The sequence below is a fragment of the Myotis nattereri genome, assembly GCF_964212035.1.
Source record: "Myotis nattereri genome assembly, chromosome: 3".
Classification (NCBI taxonomy): Eukaryota; Metazoa; Chordata; class Mammalia; order Chiroptera; family Vespertilionidae; genus Myotis; species Myotis nattereri.
In genome coordinates this window covers 19,844,688-19,863,737 of record NC_138077.1, presented here as the reverse complement: position 1 = coordinate 19,863,737, position 19,050 = coordinate 19,844,688, and the positions used below count along the sequence as shown (strand labels likewise).

Here is a 19,050-nt window from a genome sequence, read left to right as displayed (position 1 = left end):
AAGGGATGTCCGCCTGCCGGCTTAGGCGGGGAGTGGGCCTAAGCCAGCAGGCAGACATCCCCCGAGGGGTCCCGGACTGCGAGAGGGCACAGGCCAGGCTGAGGGACTGCCCCCACAGTACACAAATGTCATACACCGGGCCTTGAGTATTAATATAACTCAGCACAGGCCTGTATATTATATTATTAATTTAGTCAAGAAACACTGTCTATTGTCACACTTACCATTTACTATTTCATTCATTTTCATGCCAACCCTGCAGGTACCCATTATCCTTATTTTAAAAATAAGATAAGCAATTTGCCTAGGATCACCTAGTCAGTGGCAGAGACAGAATCTGCACCCATATCTGTCTTACTCCAGAGCCACAGGACTTCACTGCACCAGGTTTATGTGTCAGAGTGCCTCCTGGGGAAATGGGGGCCCAAAAAGATTAAATGAGCTGCCCAAGGTCACAGGTCTCAGGGCTCAGCCAGAACCCAATCCAGGACTCCTGACTTCAAGAAGTCAATATTCTTCTCATTTCAAAAAGTCTTCAGTGAGTGATGTAATCTAAATCCTTCAGTGACCACACAAACCTAACTTGAAGATGATTCCTAAAGATATTAGACAAAAGTGAGACTTTCCAGCCGAATAGCAACTTCTCACTTAATCGGGAGATTTTACAGAGGGGTGATGCATCAATTTAAGTGGAAGAAAAAAATTTCCTTAATCAGATTTATGGTACTATGGCTACCCACAGAGGAAAGAGCCACCCAATCAAGTCTTACGTCCATCAGCAGGGGAAGGCGAGTCACCCTCTGCATGGGGAGAATGAGGAAAGAGATCATGGGTAGGTTCCTACAGTCTTCATGGGACTCGATTCTTGACAACACTTCCTTAAAGGATGGATTGGTGGCTCTGAGGGAAAACAAAGAAAGAAGGAACTTCAATATACAGTCTCTTCAAGCTAAGAATAAAAAAATATAGTATAGAATACTGTGATAATTTCAGATGTTACCAACAATTTTTAAATATATACAACATGAACACATAATTACATAGGTAGACATAGATGGCTTGTCTGCCTTTTATAGTCAAGTCTGACTATAGGGTATGAGTCTAAGGTGACAGTATGAACAATGAGATGAAAATGTCTGAGCTACAATTTTATAGAATAGACGTGGAAAGTAAACAAATGATGAGGCAATGGCATCGGAATGGTGAACGCATCAATTACAAATTAGTTTTAATTTGTAATAAAATTTGACAATAAAAACGGTAGAATACTGCCACAACATTTTAATTTCATTTTCTCACAATGAGGAGTTTTACGTTTTCCTTCCTACTCATTTAAAAATTTCTTTTAGAAAGTTCAAGGAAAAAAAATCAAACTCTACGCCAGTTGCATCTTTAAATCCCTTTGGCCCCAGTCTCCCACCTCCAAAGAGTCTGGTTAAACAGAAAACTGACCATTGTCAGCAGTGTTTCTTCTCTCCCAGTGACAATAAAACCAGTAAAATACTGCCACAACATTTAGCAAGATACACTGACATATACGATCTTATGTGGAACCACCCATATAACTTTTAAGGAAGGTCAAGAGGGGATTCCAATTAGAATGGAGCCTCAGAAAGGTCCCCGACTTGCCAAATAATAGACCTAGTATTTGGTAAAGACAGAAGTCAAGCCAAGGTCTTCTGATGTTCAGTGGGTGCCTTCACCCCTGCATCTCTCACCTCACTTCAGCCCCAGAGGAGCTGTGAGGAGTTCCATTGTGACTGCAAGGAGGGGGCTGGGAAAGGGTGGTCCTGCAATGGAACCCCACATTGGAGGGCAAGGGAAGGGGGTGGGGGGCAAGAAGCAGCACAGTGGCAATTGTGACCTTTTTACACATATTTTTTTTTTCCCCTAGCCAGTTTGGCTCAGTGGAGAGAGTGTCAGCCTGCAGACTGAAGGGTCCCAGGTTCAATTCCAGTCAAGGGCATGTACCTCAGTTGCAGGCTCCATCCCTGGGGCCCTGGTCGGGGCTTGGCTCGTGTGGGATGCAATCGACTGCTGTGCCTCTCTCACATCAATGTTTCGCTCTCTCTGTCTCTCCCCTCTCTTCCACTCTCTCTAAAAATCAATGGAAAAGTATCTTTGGGCGAGGATATCCTCGGGCCTTGTGATTAACAAGGCCCCAAAATTTGATTATTTGGTTCAAGTCTGCTAAAAATAAATTAGGAAATACCCAGAATGGCAAATTTTAAAAAAAGTCACAGAAATGCTTTAATCTCATTTTTTCACAAGGAGTTTTTAAGTTTTCCTTTCTACTTGCTTGGAAAGATTTTTAGAAAGTTCAAGGAAAAAATCAAACTCCAAACCAGTTGCATCTTTAAATCACCGGTTGCATCTTTCGGTCCCAGGCCCCCACCTCCAAAGAGTCTGATTAAGTAGTCTGGGGTGGACCCCGGGCTTTGTTTTTTGCTGGTTCTCAGATTCCCAGGAGTTTCCAAAGTGCAGGTGAAGTTGAATGTCACTGTCCTAAATGTAAATTCACACCAACTGTACCCAGCTCCCGAGAACCCAGCTACTCCTGTCCAGGTGAAAGCTCAAGTGATGGTTTCATTAAGCTAATTTCAAGAAAACCTCAATTTTTAAAAGTTACATAATGCACAGTAGCTCCTATTCACATTTTTTTAGGTTGTTTTTTTGTGTGTTGTGTTTTTATTGATTTGTCTAGAGAGAGAGGATGGGAGAGGGAGAGAGAGAGAGAAACATCCATGAGAGAGAATCATGAGTCGGCTGCCTCCTGCACGACCCCTACTGGGGATCGAGCCCACAATCCGGGCATGTGCCCTGATCGGGAATCGAACCTGGGACCCTTGAATCCACAGGTCGATGCTCAACACTGAGCCACACCAGCTGGGCCCTATTCACATTTTTTTTAATCCTGCAAAATATTGAAAACAAAATGAAATTCAGCTCTAATTTAAAGCTTTGTTTCGAACAGGTATGTAACTTGCATTTTCTAACAGTTACAGAGCAACCTTTGCATCAGCAGGGGGGGTGGGGGGGATGGGGGGGATGGTAGGAAAAATGAGGGAGGTGATTTTGTCCCCAAGAAGCATTCAGCAATGTCTGTAGGCATTCGGGTTGTCACAACTGGGGTGAGGGACAGAGGCTGGGGATTCTGTGGAACATGGGCAGCAGGCAGCACAGTCCCCACAACAAAGAGGTATCCAGCCCCACATGTCAGTAGTGCCGACAAACCCTGCTTTGTACTGCAAACCTCCTCTGGAGCTGGCGGCTGGATTTCCCACCCTGTACAAGAGCTACATGAGGACACGGAGAGGGAAGGGGCAGGCCAGCCCTTCTCACCAACCAGGAGCTGTTTCTGCAAGCAGCCTGGAGGTGATGACTCATCACCGACCCTTGGTAGGTCTCACACCCTGCAGAGAAGCCGGCCACAGCTCCCAGCCAAGGTCCAAAACGCCACAACTCCCAGTGGGGGGACGGTAACAGCCAGTAACCCCCAAGTTGTGTTTACAGCAATGCACAAATGCAGCTACTTGTGATAAACAAGCCCCCCAAAATAGAACAATATAGACGTTACTGAACAATTGCTGGCTCTCTCATGGATAGAGATGGAATATACATCACACCAAAACTTACAGCAACCTAAGTAGGACAAAGAGAAAAGGTGTGGAGAGAAGTTTAAAGCTTAATTGTTTTTTGTTTCATAATTACAGTCTTTAAGAACTCCCTCCCTCCCCATGGTTCCTGTAGGACCTTTGCTTCTCAGATTACCCAAAGGGGAAATCAGCAATTCCTACAAACAATTTAACAGAGCTGTCATTTGAATGGAAGAAGATTAGAGTCCTAGAGAAAACTGGATCCTGGCACTAACCATTCACCCTCCTCAAAAACACTCTCTTGGCCTCAGGCAAAATACTTAATGGCCAGTTAAAGTCTTAGAGAAGGGGGGGGGGGGGGGGTTGGAACAATCATCACAACCATTAAAAACAAAAACAAGGAAAACAATGAGATATGGAACAATCTACCAACCCAGCTTCTGGACTGTGACACCAGTATTATTTTGGTAAACAAACTATAGTACATCCTAACCTACTGGGTGTATTTTAACTTTTCAATGGCAATTTTGAAACATATGTAAAAATAGGCCTAATAGTACTGGTATAAGGAGGCCCCATTTGAGTTTAAAGGATTATCAACCCATGGCCAATCTCTTCTATTTTACTTGTATAAATTACTGTATCGTTTGCAACAGCTTGGAGGGACCTGGATGGTATTACGCTAAGTGAAATAAGCCAGTCGGAGAAAGACAAATACCGTATGATCTTACTTATATGTGGGCTCTAATGAACAAAATAAACTGATGAACAAAATAGAAACAGAGGCATGGATACACGGAACAGACTGACAGCTGTCAGAAAGGAGGGGGCTTGGAGGGCTGGATGAAAGAAGGCAAAGAACATGTATGCATAGCCCATGGACACAGACAACAGAGTGGTGATAGCCAGAGGGAAAGGGGGGGGGTGATAAGAGGAGGTGGGCAAAGGAGGGGAGAATGGAGACAGAAAGAAAGAAACTTTGCTTTGGGTGAAGGGCACGTGATGCAGTGTACAGATGATGTTTTGTTGAGTTGTATACTTGAAACATATATAATTTTGTGAACCAATGTCACCCCAATAAATTCAATTTTAAAAAGTAAAAAAAAAAAAGGAAAACAACGAACTATTATTTCATAATTGCTTTAGAGAGAAAATTTTTCAGAGACTAGATTTTTCTACTAGGACACTCACCCTGAAAGCAATCCTCTTAAACATTTGTCCCTGGGATATAGCCCATCTATTAGAAATAACTATCCCATGAGGACCTAATCATTTTCCCCAAAAAATGCGATGAAGAGGAAATCAACCATCATTTCTAGTGCTGACTTCTGGAACAGTTACCAGGGAAATTTCGTTTTCAATAAGTTCGTTAGCATCAAGCATGTCAGTCACTGCTCCTTACCAGTTAGCTGGCCGGACTCCATCACACAAAATTGATTTCAGAGCTTAATTAATTTCAATCAATGTGAGTTCATTAAGACAAGGCTGGATAATTAAAACTGTACTATTGAACACAGCTTACAACAATTTCTGCAGTGTTCGCTGTTGGTAGACCTCGTTTGTACAGTATTTCACATATGGGTCAAACGTGGATGCCGTGTGCTTTTCCACAATGTCACTTATGTCATCTATGAAGATGTTATTCTGATGTCTTGCTTCCAACTCTGTAAAGAATCTGAAAAAAACAACAACAAAGAAAAGCATTTACGCTTTCTTCCATTTGCTTTAATAACAGATTATCTCATGTGATGCTTTTATACAGGGTTTGAAAATATCAACAGTACCAGTAGCAACTCAAAGAGACACAAGCCAAAAACTATAAAAATTCTCTACATTTAAAGCTGTCATATTAATACCTTATCACTTCAAGTAGTCAGTTTTACAACACTGATAATCCAGTTCATTTCTACGTTTTCAGGTATATACAGATTTTAGAATATACAGATTTCACCATTTTTCAAGAATTCCCTATATATTGGAGGAGGGAGAAGAGGTTGATGCTTGCATATTTTATTATACTGAAAAGCATATGAGTACAACATCTAAATAAGTACTTTAAAACCAAGCATGAAATAAACTTAATTCTATGTGTCCTTTCTCTCAAATAAAAGTAATCACATTATTTTAAATCTAATAATATGCATGATATTCGGTGTCTTCATAAATTAGATTGCAATTTCAGGTTGCCAGACTTAAGAGTGGGTGTGTATTTGTATGTGCATATATTGTGTCCAGTCCAGTTAATATTAAATTTCTGATAAATAATGAATAATTTTTCAGTAAATTATGTGTCAAGTATTGCATGGGCATCTTGTGTTTTATCTGGCAACCAAAGATTGCATCCCATGTTAACAGAACATCAAATTCAGGTATTTGACATAGGTTTCTACCCAGTGTTGCTGCTCAAAATGTGGTCCATGGACCAGCAGCATTGGTGTCATCTAAGAGCACATCAGGAATGCACAACCTCATCACGCACCTCCACCGATCTGGACCTGCATTTTAGCAAGATCTCCAGATGACTTGAGTGAATACTAAAATCAGAGAACTGCCCTGGAGCCCACTTACTGCCCAAATTTAAAATGGTAGGAAAATCTATTAGAAATAACCATCTCACAAGGACCCAATCATTTTCCAAAAAAATGTGATGAAGGTGACATCAACAATAATTTCTCATGCTCTGGAACAGTGATACAAGGGAAATTTCGTTTTCAGGAAATTCTTTAGCATTTAGCACATCACTCACTGCTCCCGACCAGTCAGCTGGCTGGACTCCATCACACAAAATTCAAGGCTGATAGCGAATGAGACAACAGAAATTTATACAAGATCATTGTAAATGTGGTCTAACATTTTCTCACATTTCTGTCTCTGTTATTTTCATAAAAAATCCTGGCACTCAGAAATAAAACAAACAAGACATTAAGAAGCTTAGTTTTTATATGTTTACATGTACATAAAACTCATTTTAGTATGAACTGTATTATCAGCTTGTCATCATTATCTATTATTATTTTTTAAATATATTTTATTGATTTTTTACAGAGAGGAAGGGAGAGAGATAGAGAGTCAGAAACATCGATGAGAGAGGAACATCGATCAGCTGCCTCCTGCACACCTCCCACTGGGGATGTGCCCGCAACCCAGGTACATGCCCTTGACCGGAACCGAACCTGGGACCTCTCAGTCCGCAAGCCGACGCTCTATCCACCGAGCCAAACCGGTTTTGGCAATTATCTATTATTTTTTAAAGTTTCTGTAAGAGCTTAAGGGACAAATGCATTTTAACTTTCTAGAAGAGTCAAATCATTATATACTTTGAGGAAGCCCCTACATTTGTATTTCCTTTAAAAAGGACTTAGAGAAGCCCTAACCGGTTTGGCTCAGTGGATAGAGCGTTGGCCTGTGGACTGAAGGGTCCCAGGTTTGATTCTGGTCAAGGGCATGTACCTTGGTTGCGGGCACATCCCCAGTGGGAGGCATGCAGTAGGCAGCTAATCGATGTTTCTCTCTCATTGATGTTTCTAACACTCTATCCCTCTCCCTTCCTCTCTGTAAAAAATCAATAAAAATATATATATATATATATATATATATATATATATATATATATATATAAAGGACTTAGAGAAAATAATCAATCTAAATCCCAGCCACAGATTTTAATTGGCCTACTCATCCAAGCCCCTGGTTTGAAACAGCAAAAGGGAAAACTTTGCTGGACTATTTGCCTTTCCTTTCAGTGGTATCGGGGTTAATCTGCACAGTCCTTAGCCACTAGTCCAGACAACACACTGGAAGACTCCAAAATCCAGTCAACAGCTTCATATTACTTTGTCAGGACTGAGTATTTTAATATTCAAAGAAAATAACCTCCATCTGGAAAGTTTCAGCAATTTCAAAAACAACCACTCCAAACTCCAAAACAAAGCTATGTTTCTTAAATGATATTTTCTATATAGACCTGTCCCTGACTTCAAGGAACTTAAGATATATTTGCAAGATAAAAATGATAGACATAGGTGATATAAAATATAACATTTTTGCTTAAAACATACTAGAGGCCTGGTGCACAAAATTCGGGCACTCAGGGTGGGGGTTCCCTCAGCCCGGCCTGCACCCTCTTGCAGTCCAGGAACCCTTAGGGGATGTCCAACTGCTGCAGAGGCAGGAGAGGCTCCCGCCACTGCTGCTGCGCTCGCCAGCCGTGAGCCCGGCTTCTGGCTGAGCAGTGCTCCCCGTGGGAGTGCACTGACCACCAGGGGGCAGCTCCTGCATTGAGCGCTTGACCCCGGTGGTCAGTGTGTGTTATAGCGACCGGTCGTTCCGCCATTTGATCGATTTGCATATTAGGGTCTTACTATATAGGATGTGCATAAGGGTGTTGGTGGTAGTTTTTGAATTACATGAATTGTTGTAAAATATACATAACATGAAATTGGCCATTTTAACCATTTTTTTTTAGTGTACAATTTAATGGTATTAATTACATTCACAATGTTGTGCAATCACCACTATGATCTATTTCTAAAGTATTTTCATCACCCTAAATAGAAAGGCTACACCCATTAAGCAGTAACTCCCCATTTCCCTCTCTCCCCAGCCTCTGGTAACCGCTAACCTACCTTCTGTCTCCATGAATGTGACTATTCTAGATAGTTCATATAAGTGGAATCATATAATACTTGTGCTTTTTGTCTGGCTTATTTTATTAGTGTAATGTTTTCTTTAATATATATATATATATGTGTATATATATATATCTTTATATATGTATATATATATATCTTTATATATATCTTTATACATATATATTGATTTCTGAAAGGAAGAGAGAGGGAGCGAGAGATAGAAATGTCAATGATGAGAGAGAATCATTGATCGGCTGCCCCCTGCATACACTACACTGGGGATCGAGCCCACAACCTGGGCATGTGCCCTGACCGGGAACTGAACCGTGACCTCCCGGTTCATAGGTCAACGCTTAACCACTGAGAGACGCTGGCTGGGCAAGGGTAATGTTTTCTAAGTTCGACCATATTGAGGCATGTATCAGAACTTTATTCCTCTGTATGGCTCAATAATACACCTTTAGGTGCATATACCATTATTGTTTATCCATTCATTTGTTGAGAGACACTTGGTAGTTTCCACTTTTTGGCCATTGTGAATAATGCTGCTATGACCATTAGCATACAAGTATCCACTTGAGTCCCTGTTTTCAAATCTCTGGGTTAGGTATATACCTAGAGATGAAATTTCAACTTCACTCTCTGTGCCAATATCAGTGTATATAAAGAAAAGACAGTATGATACCAAGAAGTAATAGAGGAGCTGCTGAGTTATTGTCAAGGGGAAATTATTTCATTAAATGAAAGTTGAGTAAGAAATGAGCCTTCCCTCCTGAGTGGCCCACGGGAGGCATGGAGCAGTTAATTACAATTCAAGAGAGACACAGAGTGACTGACAGTCAACATGAGGCGGGTCTTCAGTGATAAGGATGTCATTACTGAGCACTGGGGGCACAGCACTGTGGGCTGGAGGAACTACGTGGGCCCAGACATGAATCTCACGCAAGAAAACGTGGGTCGGTGAGTGAGACTGAGGTGTGGACCACAGGGGGAGCTGGGGCAGAGAATGAGGGCTGAAAAGCAGGTCAGAGCTCGATGGCAAAGGTTTGACTGTAGGCTGAGGGGTTTGGGCTTACTCTGTGGACAGTGAGAATCTGCTAGAGGTGTTGAGGCCAGTAAATTACCCAACCAGACAGGGAAACGTGGGACAGTGGAGGGATGGATTACAAGTGGGGGGAGAGAGGCCACAAGCAGGCCAGTGAGGTGGCAAATTTGGGCAGGTGACGATAAAGCCTGGCAGTGGGAAATTAAAGAGAGGACACAGATTAGGGTAACAATTCGGAGGGGAAGTTAATAGAATGGAGAAACTCATTAGATGGGAAAGTCAGGGAAGATGCTGGGATTTCTAGTTAAGGTTTCTACCTGGTCATCAAGGTGAGTCATTAACAGGGAATTAGAAGAAGAGGGGAGAAGCAAGAGAAAGCACAGTTTAATTTTGTCTTGGAGATGTCAAATGGACAGCTGAAAACACACATCTGGGAGAATTCTGAGCCCCAGCAAATCTAGATAGTATGTACTCAAGTCTAGTTCACTTTTAGATGGTTTTCATATAAATGCAAAATTTTGTACTTTATTTTAATTCCAAGCAGCTTTGAAGAAAATGTTCAGAGAAAATGGAAAAAAACAAGAAACCACGCACAAGGTCATTATCATGTAAATCTAAGAAATAAATATCTTAGAGGCAAATATCCTTTAGTTTCTTGTCTTTAGCTAACTGTTACAATCTGAAAGAATGCAGCTATATAACCAAAAACAACAGTAACTTGGCTTTTCCCAATGAAAGGAAAATTCACTTATCACAGTTAAAAGGTTTGCCAAAGTACAAGATTAAAAACAAAGCACTGATGATATATTTGTTTATGCTACTTACTTTGATTAAATATAAACTAAGCCCCTCATCCTTTATTTTGACATTTGCACAATTGATATACAATTTAAAGCTTTCTGTGTTAAATTATCTGTTGGTTATTTTGGCAAATTTGCATATTTTACTGAGTGGAGCTTCAAAAAGACCAAGAAACTATTACTGAAGAATGAGGTATTATTCCCATAACCAAGAATGCTGCTGGTTCATATAAAATCTGACGCAAAAGTTAAAGCATTTTGTGAAGTTATTTGGCTTATTTGAAGGACAACTTCTTAATGGAAATATGTTTCGGCGCTATACTTTTTTTTTTCTCTGGGACAATACATTCCTTATTTCCCCTTTGTAGCATTACCAAGATGACCATGTTTACAACCAATCATGTAGACGACCTCTCTTTTTTTTTTCCCTACCAAAATCCTAATCTCATTGCTGAAGTCTAGATTTCAAGAAACCTCGGATAACCAGAAAAGACTTCCTGAAAACACTGCCTCCTAACCAGGCACCCAGGCTAGCCCAGCTTGACTGCTGACTCACCATCCCGGGCACAATCACACTCAACTTCAAATGAGCGTGTCCAGTGACTGCAGCCTGCTCAGGTGAGCTCCTGGGCCGTACAGACAATGGTCAGAGCACCAAGAACGCCAGGGAGGCCTCCCAGGGGGCGGGGCTTCAAGATGGTAACTACAGGTCCATGTTTGAAGAGCTTGCTCATGGTCTATAACCTCCCCTCTAATAGTTCCTAGAACTGCAGGGGCTGTATTTTCTTCAGGTTTTTTGCTTTATCAAGGGATGGTCTTAAATGTGGCACTGCATTTTGAGGGGGGAAAACGAAGTCAACAAACAGTGAGGTAGCTGCTTCCGATACACACAGGGCACGTTGCTTCGTTAACATCATTTTCTCTCCGATGGAATAGGCAGCAAAGACCTACAAATGTGAGGTATAAATGCCCCCATACCATTACTAACAGCCTTCTTAGAATTCAACGGGTAATGTAATTGACACCTCAGATGTGAACGCTCCTGATAGCTCTTGATGCGTGTATGGTAAACCCACCAATCTACAGAGGAGATTAAGACTTATTTAATACAAACAACGAACCTGTTTCAATTAGTCAACCAACCAAATCTCCTTCCATGTGCCTAGCACAGGATGGCAGGTTTAAGTGACTGTCAAGGAGCAAGTCATCAATAATTATAACCACCATTCAGGTGCCAAGCACAGGGCTACATGCTTCCCAGACATTATCTCATTTAATTGACTCCTCAAGCCTACTTCGTGAGATGGCCTTTTTACAGGTAAGAAAACAGGCTACGGGCCTTAACGTCAAAACGTGTAACAACTGAGCCTCAGTTTGAACCCAGAGCCAGAGCCTAACTGAGTCCAGAGCCTGTGAGCACCTCTGGCCTCTGCTCACAGGTGCCTGCTGCTAGTGCCTGCCTGTTACAACTGGCCAGCCCTCAAACTGGACATCCAGCAAGATTAACTGCTGAACGGAAAAAGAAATACTATTCGTTTCCAAGAAGACCAGCTGTTGCATCATCTCAGCAAGTAAATTATGGATGTCAACAGTAAAGACGTGCACAGTGGATTTATGCTACAGCAAGACCAGCAGACAGCAGCGGAGTCAACAGGTGAGCCCCTGGGAAAACAATCAGGAAGGTCAGGGCCAGTGATGGGTTCTGGTCCTGGTCAACACAGAGTGAGCAATGACGGGATCGCAGGTACCCTGGGAAACTCTGGGAGCCATTTATTTGGACCCTCCCTGTTCCCTGCTGCCCTCACCTCCTCTTTGTCCCATTCATCCTTCAAATCTTGGATTATATTTCATCTCCTCCAAGAAGCTCTCTCTCTGACTCCTGTGGCCTTATTTTATGTCTTTATAACCCCCTACACTAAGACTTTTGTATCTTTACTGTGATTATAATTAATTATACTACGAATTTGTTTGCATTTGTCTCTCTTAGCGAGGTTTAGAGGGCAGGGATGCCATGCCTGTTTTGTACAACACTCTATACCCAGGTCCTGGCCACACAGTACCTGGAACATGGGAGACGGTCAACTATTTGACGGAATGACTCGATTTTGTGTTTTAAACAGAAAAGTATAAAGATGAAACCTGTCCAAGGAATTTTGTTCTACTGCTATTTTACCAAAAAAAAAAAAAAAAAGAAAAGAAAAATGTAACACCCACAAATTGGTCAGTCTCTGTCTTGCTCTCCTGTAATCAAGTCAGCGGATATTTAGTGACCACAAACTGGGTTCCCTGTGAAGATACAAACTCCCAGCACACACTTTTACAATCCTGTCAAGTCAGGTCACTAGAAGGAGACCCAATCCAGCCTAAATTTCTTCCATGCCAGCTGCGCTTACTAAAAAACCTGGGCAGACCAGCCCTTCCCCCACCAGACTTCAGGAGGATTCCAGGATGGATAAGGGCCCCCCTTCCCATCCCCCCAACATCCCCTCCACACTCAGCTCTGTAGTTAGGGAGGCACAGAAAGCAGAGCTCTGGTTATAGTCAGCACTGCCCTGCACCCTCTCAGATCGGCATCCTTTCCAGGTACTTTTCCCTCATCAATATCCATCTGCCTAAAGCACGCTCAGGTCGGTCCTGGACTTCTTCCTCCCTTAACGAGCTGTCAGTCTCCGAGGATGCAGTCTCCACCGGAGAGGGTCAGCGTCACGTTTGCTGGAGCCGTGAAACATACCGAGCAGGTTTCAGATGTCTAAGTTGCTGTTATATAATAAAATATCTCCACTAAACAAAGAAATCGTCCAGATAAGTGGCAGCGAACTATGTGCTGCTGGAAACACTTTCCCAACAGAAGAGCAACAGAACGTTCTGTCCTCGACCCAAATGAATTTATGTTCCGCTGTGCGTGAGGCCTGGGGCTTGTTTGTCTGGGGGGGGGGGGGGGGGGGTTCTTGGTGGCCAGGTTGACACTCAAGATCAGCATCAATTTCTTTGAATTTCTTTGCGTACACTGGATCAGGGAGAGCAAACGCATGGCTAGAGTACCACCTCTAACCGGTGGCAGGCATCAACAACTGAGGGTGGCACTCTGCCCAGCTGCAGAATTTGCCCTCCACGCAGCTGTTATCCATCAATCAGCATTGACAACGAGGAAGATGAAGCTCATCTACGAATTTTTCCCTAGACTACCACTGCTGGGAAATGTTAATTTGACAAAAATATAGAACTGTTCTTTCTGAATGAGTATACCCTACATCCCGACCAGGAAAAGATCTCACCAGCTTTCCCTCTTAACAGACTGTACGTCTTCTCCCATTCTAGTTTTACTTTTTCTTCTGCAATTGTATCTCCGGATTGATAACAAGGGGGGAAGGGTTGAAATGAAAGGTGTTTGGGAATGTGAAAGAAAAACATCTTATTCTGAACAAAAATGTCCTGGTAGCCCTCCTTCCCCATTCTGATAGCTACTGTTTGATCTTTCAAATCTCTAGGATGGTTTTTGTTCAAAGATTCTTATCAGGCCGTTAAGATCAGCCTGGACACATGAAAGAAGCGACTGAGGTGAAAGAGATAAACTAAGGGTCTTCTTACCCTTACTACCACCAAACACAGAGCTTTCCTAGGTTTAATTCTGGCTCCCTCCCCACAGACACCTTCCATTCAAGGCTCCCAGCAAATCCCAAAGGAGGAAGGCGGAGCAGTGGTCCAGGGGAGGAAGCGGCAGAAAGACTACAGAGCTAAGTGCCCCAAGATGCTGCTGTAGCAGTTAAGGGTCTGGTGCCCTTTGTCCTTCCTTTTCAGTGATAATGCACAAGCCAGAAGAAATATAAACAGGACCCTACAAAGATAGGAAAACAATGTTTTTCAAGTCCTTGAGATTTTAATACCATAAGACTGAGTTTTTCCTTAAAATGAGAATTTAAATTACCATCTGAGTCTGCCACAAAGAATAAACTGGAGTAAAAGGGGCTTGTTCCCATGGTAACCTTGTGCATACTTGGTTCTTTTGTTTCATTGCTGCTCACACGCATTCATACATATCTGAATTTCTCCCAGAGATGAGGACAACGTCAATGAACACCAGGAAGCACTCTTATCAAAATGTCCTTAGGACAGATGGAAGTCTACGTGTGCCTGGGATGCTCGGGGTTATTGTGGACAGTTTGACAGTTTTTAATTATGTTTTATTTGAGCACAACTATTAATTTACAGCAAACAACATCCTCTCCACCCCTACTTTTATATATGACCATGAAGAATGGAAACCAACTATGCCTGGTTCACCGCTGGCTCTCCAGGACCTAGCAAAGAATAAGCCCTCAGTAACTGTGTTGAATGATTCAATATCACTCCTCCTCGCCCCTCGTCCCAGGAAAGGAACAGTGAGCCACGGTATGAAGCAAGTATCTATTTGGCCTGATTAATAACTACATTAAATTATCAGGGTCCTCACCATGGGGCTAGGCTGGGGTGAGGTGGCACTGAATGGATGGCTCTGCTGTTGGCAAATATGGAAGCTGATTGTTTACATGCCTTCTATGAAATCCTAAATACCAGGCGTGGAATCTCAAGAGTAGTTTTGCTAATGCATTGCCCGGCAAACCTCCTTTGAAAACTCAAAACCTAACCAAGGTTTAGGACTTCTGGAGAACTATTAGATGATAATTACATAACCAATTCGGTGACCCTGTGACCTTGGCCCCATGAAAGGGCATTGCTGTGTGTAACCCTCATTCATAGTAGCTTCACCAGAAGTGGCTGGGCAGGTTGTCTCCCTTCATCCCCGCCTTGTTTTCTGTTTCCCACATCAACAGCCTCATTGTGTGCATGTCATCTGCTGCAAGCTGCCTTGAGCCTTTTGTGGATGCAGTTGAAGTCTAAATTATAAATTATAAACAAACCAGGAAAATGTGGATTCTTGGTTGCTGCTTGGAAACAGCATGGAGAATAAATTTATAGACGACTGGAACCAAGTCAAGTAAAACACAAAAGTCTTCTCATGCTGAAGCCCCGCTTCCTATTGTGGGTGGGTCGTTCTGGAATAAAATCAGCACAGGGAAGACACGTTTCTCTCCAGGCATTATTTCCAGATCCTTTTTAGGTATTCTCGTGATATTTCAAGTCAGAATTCAATCCACAAAGAAGGATAAGATTTAAAGTAAGCCCCAAATCTTTGCATCTCAGTTTTTCTTTATTAAATATGCCCAAAGAAAGTTATCTTCCTAAAAGAAAAGAATGCTTTCTATGGCTCCCACCAATTTGATAAAGGGTAGGAGGGGGCGAATTCTGAATTTTGAAAACTCCAGAAGTCAGTTTCCATAATATTCTTTTTTAAAAAAAATGATGTTTGCACAAGAGAACTAGAATTTCATGTTCTCTCTGGCGTTTTTCAAACCTGCTTCAGTTTACTCAGCATCTGGCTCTGGTCTGCCCTTTTCACACAACCCTCTGCTTCGACTTTCATCAGGGATTTTAAAAATACTGTCTCTTCAGATGATTATTAATACTGCTTAGCCAAGTACAGAAGACGAGGATCAATGGGGTAAAGAAGTTCTTACCCTGGTTTTCACTGCATGATAAATTTCTGTTGCTTCATTTATTGACCATAATAAAGAATGAAATCTTACCATTTGTGACAGCATGGATGGACCTAGAGGGTATTATGTTCAACCAAATAAATCAGACAGAGAAAGACAAATACCATATGATTTCACTTAAATGTGGAATCTAAACAGCAAAATAAACAAACAAACAAAACAGAAACAGACTCATAGACAGAGAACAGACTGGATGGTGCCAGAAGGGAGGGGGTTCAGGGGACTGGATGAAAGAGGTTAAGCATTAAGAAGTACAAATTGGTACTTACAAAACAGTCATGGGGATGTCAAAGTACAGCATAAGGACTACAGTCAATAATACTGAAATAACTATGTACAGTGCCAGGTGGGTACTGGAAATATTGAGGGGAATACTTTGTAAACTATGATTATCCAACCACTATGCTATACACCTGAAACCAGTACAAAATAATTTTGAAAGTACACTATAATTGAGAATGTTTAACAGATAACACAAGCAACTGAGTGGAGAAGACTTGGCCAACCTTCAGTAATTAGCCGAAGAAATTCAATACACAACATAGTGAGAGGGAAACCACCAGCAAGAAGAGAAAAAGTCCTACAAGACAATGGGTAGGGGAGCATGAAGGGAGAAAAAGAGAGAAGGGGTGATTACTAAGGCTGCATCACCTCCACAATACCAAAGAGCAGGTTTCCCACGCTGTCTTTCCCAACTTCATGCTTTCCTTCGACTTCAGTGATATGTGATCTCTTATCTCCTGATTAGATTAAGAACTATAAGTGAATACACTTCCAGATAAAGTCCATTTCACATTGCACCTCCTGTAGCAAGGCTAACTGTGTACCATTACATCACACCTCTGGAAAATGTATGCAGGATATTGGCTATGGGTACAAACTCGGGAGCCAGATGGCCTGGGTTCAAATCCCAGCCCCCTCTTTTATTAGCCGTGTAACCTTAGGCAACTTGCTTAATGTCTCCATGCCCTCGTTCCTCATTTGTAAAATGGGAATAGTAATAATGGTATGACCTCATATGGCTCTCACGATGACTGAATGAATTAAAACATCTTAAGTGCTTAGCACACAGTCTGACACATGGTCCAGGCTCATTAACATTAACTATCACTTAAAGTGCAATAAAAATGCCTTTCTCTCCTACATGAATTCACACCACTCGCATGTCTTTTAAGGAATGCCAGGAGGTTTTCTTGCTTTTCCAGTCCAGTCTGTTCAAGGACAGCAAGTCTAGCGCCTCTACTTCCATCCATTAAATCTGCCGTACACCGAATCCTCTTAAAATCACAGGCATCCACTTTCCCTTCAACCTTTAAAAAATGTTTAATAGGTACCGATCAGTGACAAAGTTCGAGGAAGACCAAGTTCGGTCCTTTTTAGGTCCCATGTGTTGGTACCTCCTCAGTGAGTTACAGACGGGAAAGTAACGAACCAGCGCAAACGCACGATTTCCTGCCAAGAAGTGGTGGAACATTTCTCCATATGTAAACACTGTTCTTGGCCTTGGTCTCCTAATCATGGGGAAGGAAAAGTCATGTCACAATGAAGAGGCTTTAGGCCAGGCAAGGCACAGGCACACTAGGCCCAAACACAAAGGGCATCGTGTTTATTTTTAGAACCCCCCTGTGGGAGACTAAATACTGGCCCCCAAAGAGGTCCACAGCTTTGTGACTTTGTGGTCTTACAGGATAAAAGTGACTATTGCAGATGTGGTTAAGGATCTTGAGTTGGGAAAGTCACCCTGGATTAGCCAGGTGGGCCCAATGGAATCACAGGGTCCTTCTTAGCAGGAGGCAGGAGGATCAGAATCAGAGAGAAGATGTAAGGACGGAAGCGGGAAGCTGAGAGGAAAGCAGATGGCATGCAGCTGGCTTTCAAGGTGGAAGGGAGGGTCACAAGACAAGGAATGCAGGTGACCTATGACCTAGGGCTGCCAGAAGGAGTCAGCCCTGCCAACACTCGATGCCAGTCAATCTGAAATTGACTTCAGATTTCTGACCTTCAGGATTCTAGGAGATAGAGTTTTGTTGTTTTAATCTGCTAAATTTACAGTAATTTGTTATAGCAGCAATAGGAAACTAATACATCCCCTAATCCATTTTAGGTTTCTCTCTCTCTCTCTCTCTCTCTCTCTCTTCTAACCTCCTTCTCACTCCCCAATAACCAATATCTTGTACCTACACACCAGCCCCTGGATTACTCATGGGCCAGACTGTAGAGGTACATCAATTCCAGAAGGCCTGAGGATCCGGACCCAGCTCCCTTCTGTACTCATTCATTCAGTGACTTTTTACTGAACAGTGGCCATGTTCCACGCTCATTCTAGTCACCCAGAACATAAAACCCAGAGCAAACCCAACAAAAATCCCTGCCGTCATGGCACTGACAACCAGCTCCTGGGAGGGGAGCCATCTCTGTTCTACTCCTCCAGGGCCCGCCTGGAAGACCACACAAAAAACCTCTCGGCACCACTGGTGAAATGGAACAAAACAGTTTTGCTTCTAGGTCCACTAAAAGACATTTTAAAAGGCAAGACACTCTCACATTAGGTGACTGCCAAGGAGGACAAAGAAATGGGGGAGGAGGTGTGATGGGAGCAAAGATGGGAACTCACAGGTGTGTCCAAGGAATGTGTGGTGGACTTCGGGGTCTGTTAATGATAGATGTTCAAAGGCCTCCATGACTCAAAGTTTAAGAACCACTGGCTTTGTGTAATGAAAACACCTAACACAGAAAGATACAGAAAAACTGGGATAATTACTGTAAGAAGAAATTATAACCAAGCCTCGGCCTAGACCGAGAAGAACTCCCAGTGCCACGTGAAGCTATTTCACTTCCTTCCTCAAGTAACAGAGAGCCACTGAGGTTTCTTGTACAGTGGGGCCTTGACTTACGAGTGTCTGACTAACGAGTTTTTTGAGATACCAGCTGTCTCTCGGCCGATTATTTGCATTGAGTTGATAGAGTATTTTGAGTTAACGAGCTTGGCCTCGGAACGAATTAAACTAGTAAGTCAAGGCCCCACTGTATTTTAGGATACGAGATCAAGAAAATGATATAGGACTGAAGGCTAAACTGAGGGGCAGAGAAGGAGGCCAGCCACACCTCCACACACATAATCCACTGAAGAGAAAAGGAGGCAGGCAGTTCCTCAAAGTGTGACACACAGAGCACCACATGACCTACTCCTGATACACACCCAAGGGAAATGAAGTCATATGCTCACACAAGAACCTGCACACAAATGTTCACAGCAGCATAATTTATGATAGCAGAAAGAAGAAACTGCTCAATTTCCATCAACTAATGGATGGATAAGTAAAATGTGGTACAGTCGCACAATGGAATATTACCCAGCAAGGAAAAGAAATCAAGTATTGACAC

The 19,050-nt window shown here is 42.5% G+C and overlaps 1 protein-coding gene across 3 annotated transcripts in view; it reads right to left on the bottom strand.

The window, feature by feature from the left end:
- Positions 1–19,050, bottom strand: part of ARHGEF26 (Rho guanine nucleotide exchange factor 26) — a 113,290-nt gene that overhangs the window by 37,124 nt on the left and 57,116 nt on the right. For all 3 annotated transcript variants that reach the window (XM_081087059.1, XM_081087058.1, XM_081087060.1), the window contains exons 6-7: positions 5,119–5,271; positions 771–900 (exon numbers count right to left, since the gene is read on the bottom strand). In XM_081087059.1, coding sequence (XP_080943185.1) covers positions 771–900; positions 5,119–5,271 — 283 coding nt within the window. The remainder of the gene's footprint in view (positions 1–770; positions 901–5,118; positions 5,272–19,050) is intronic.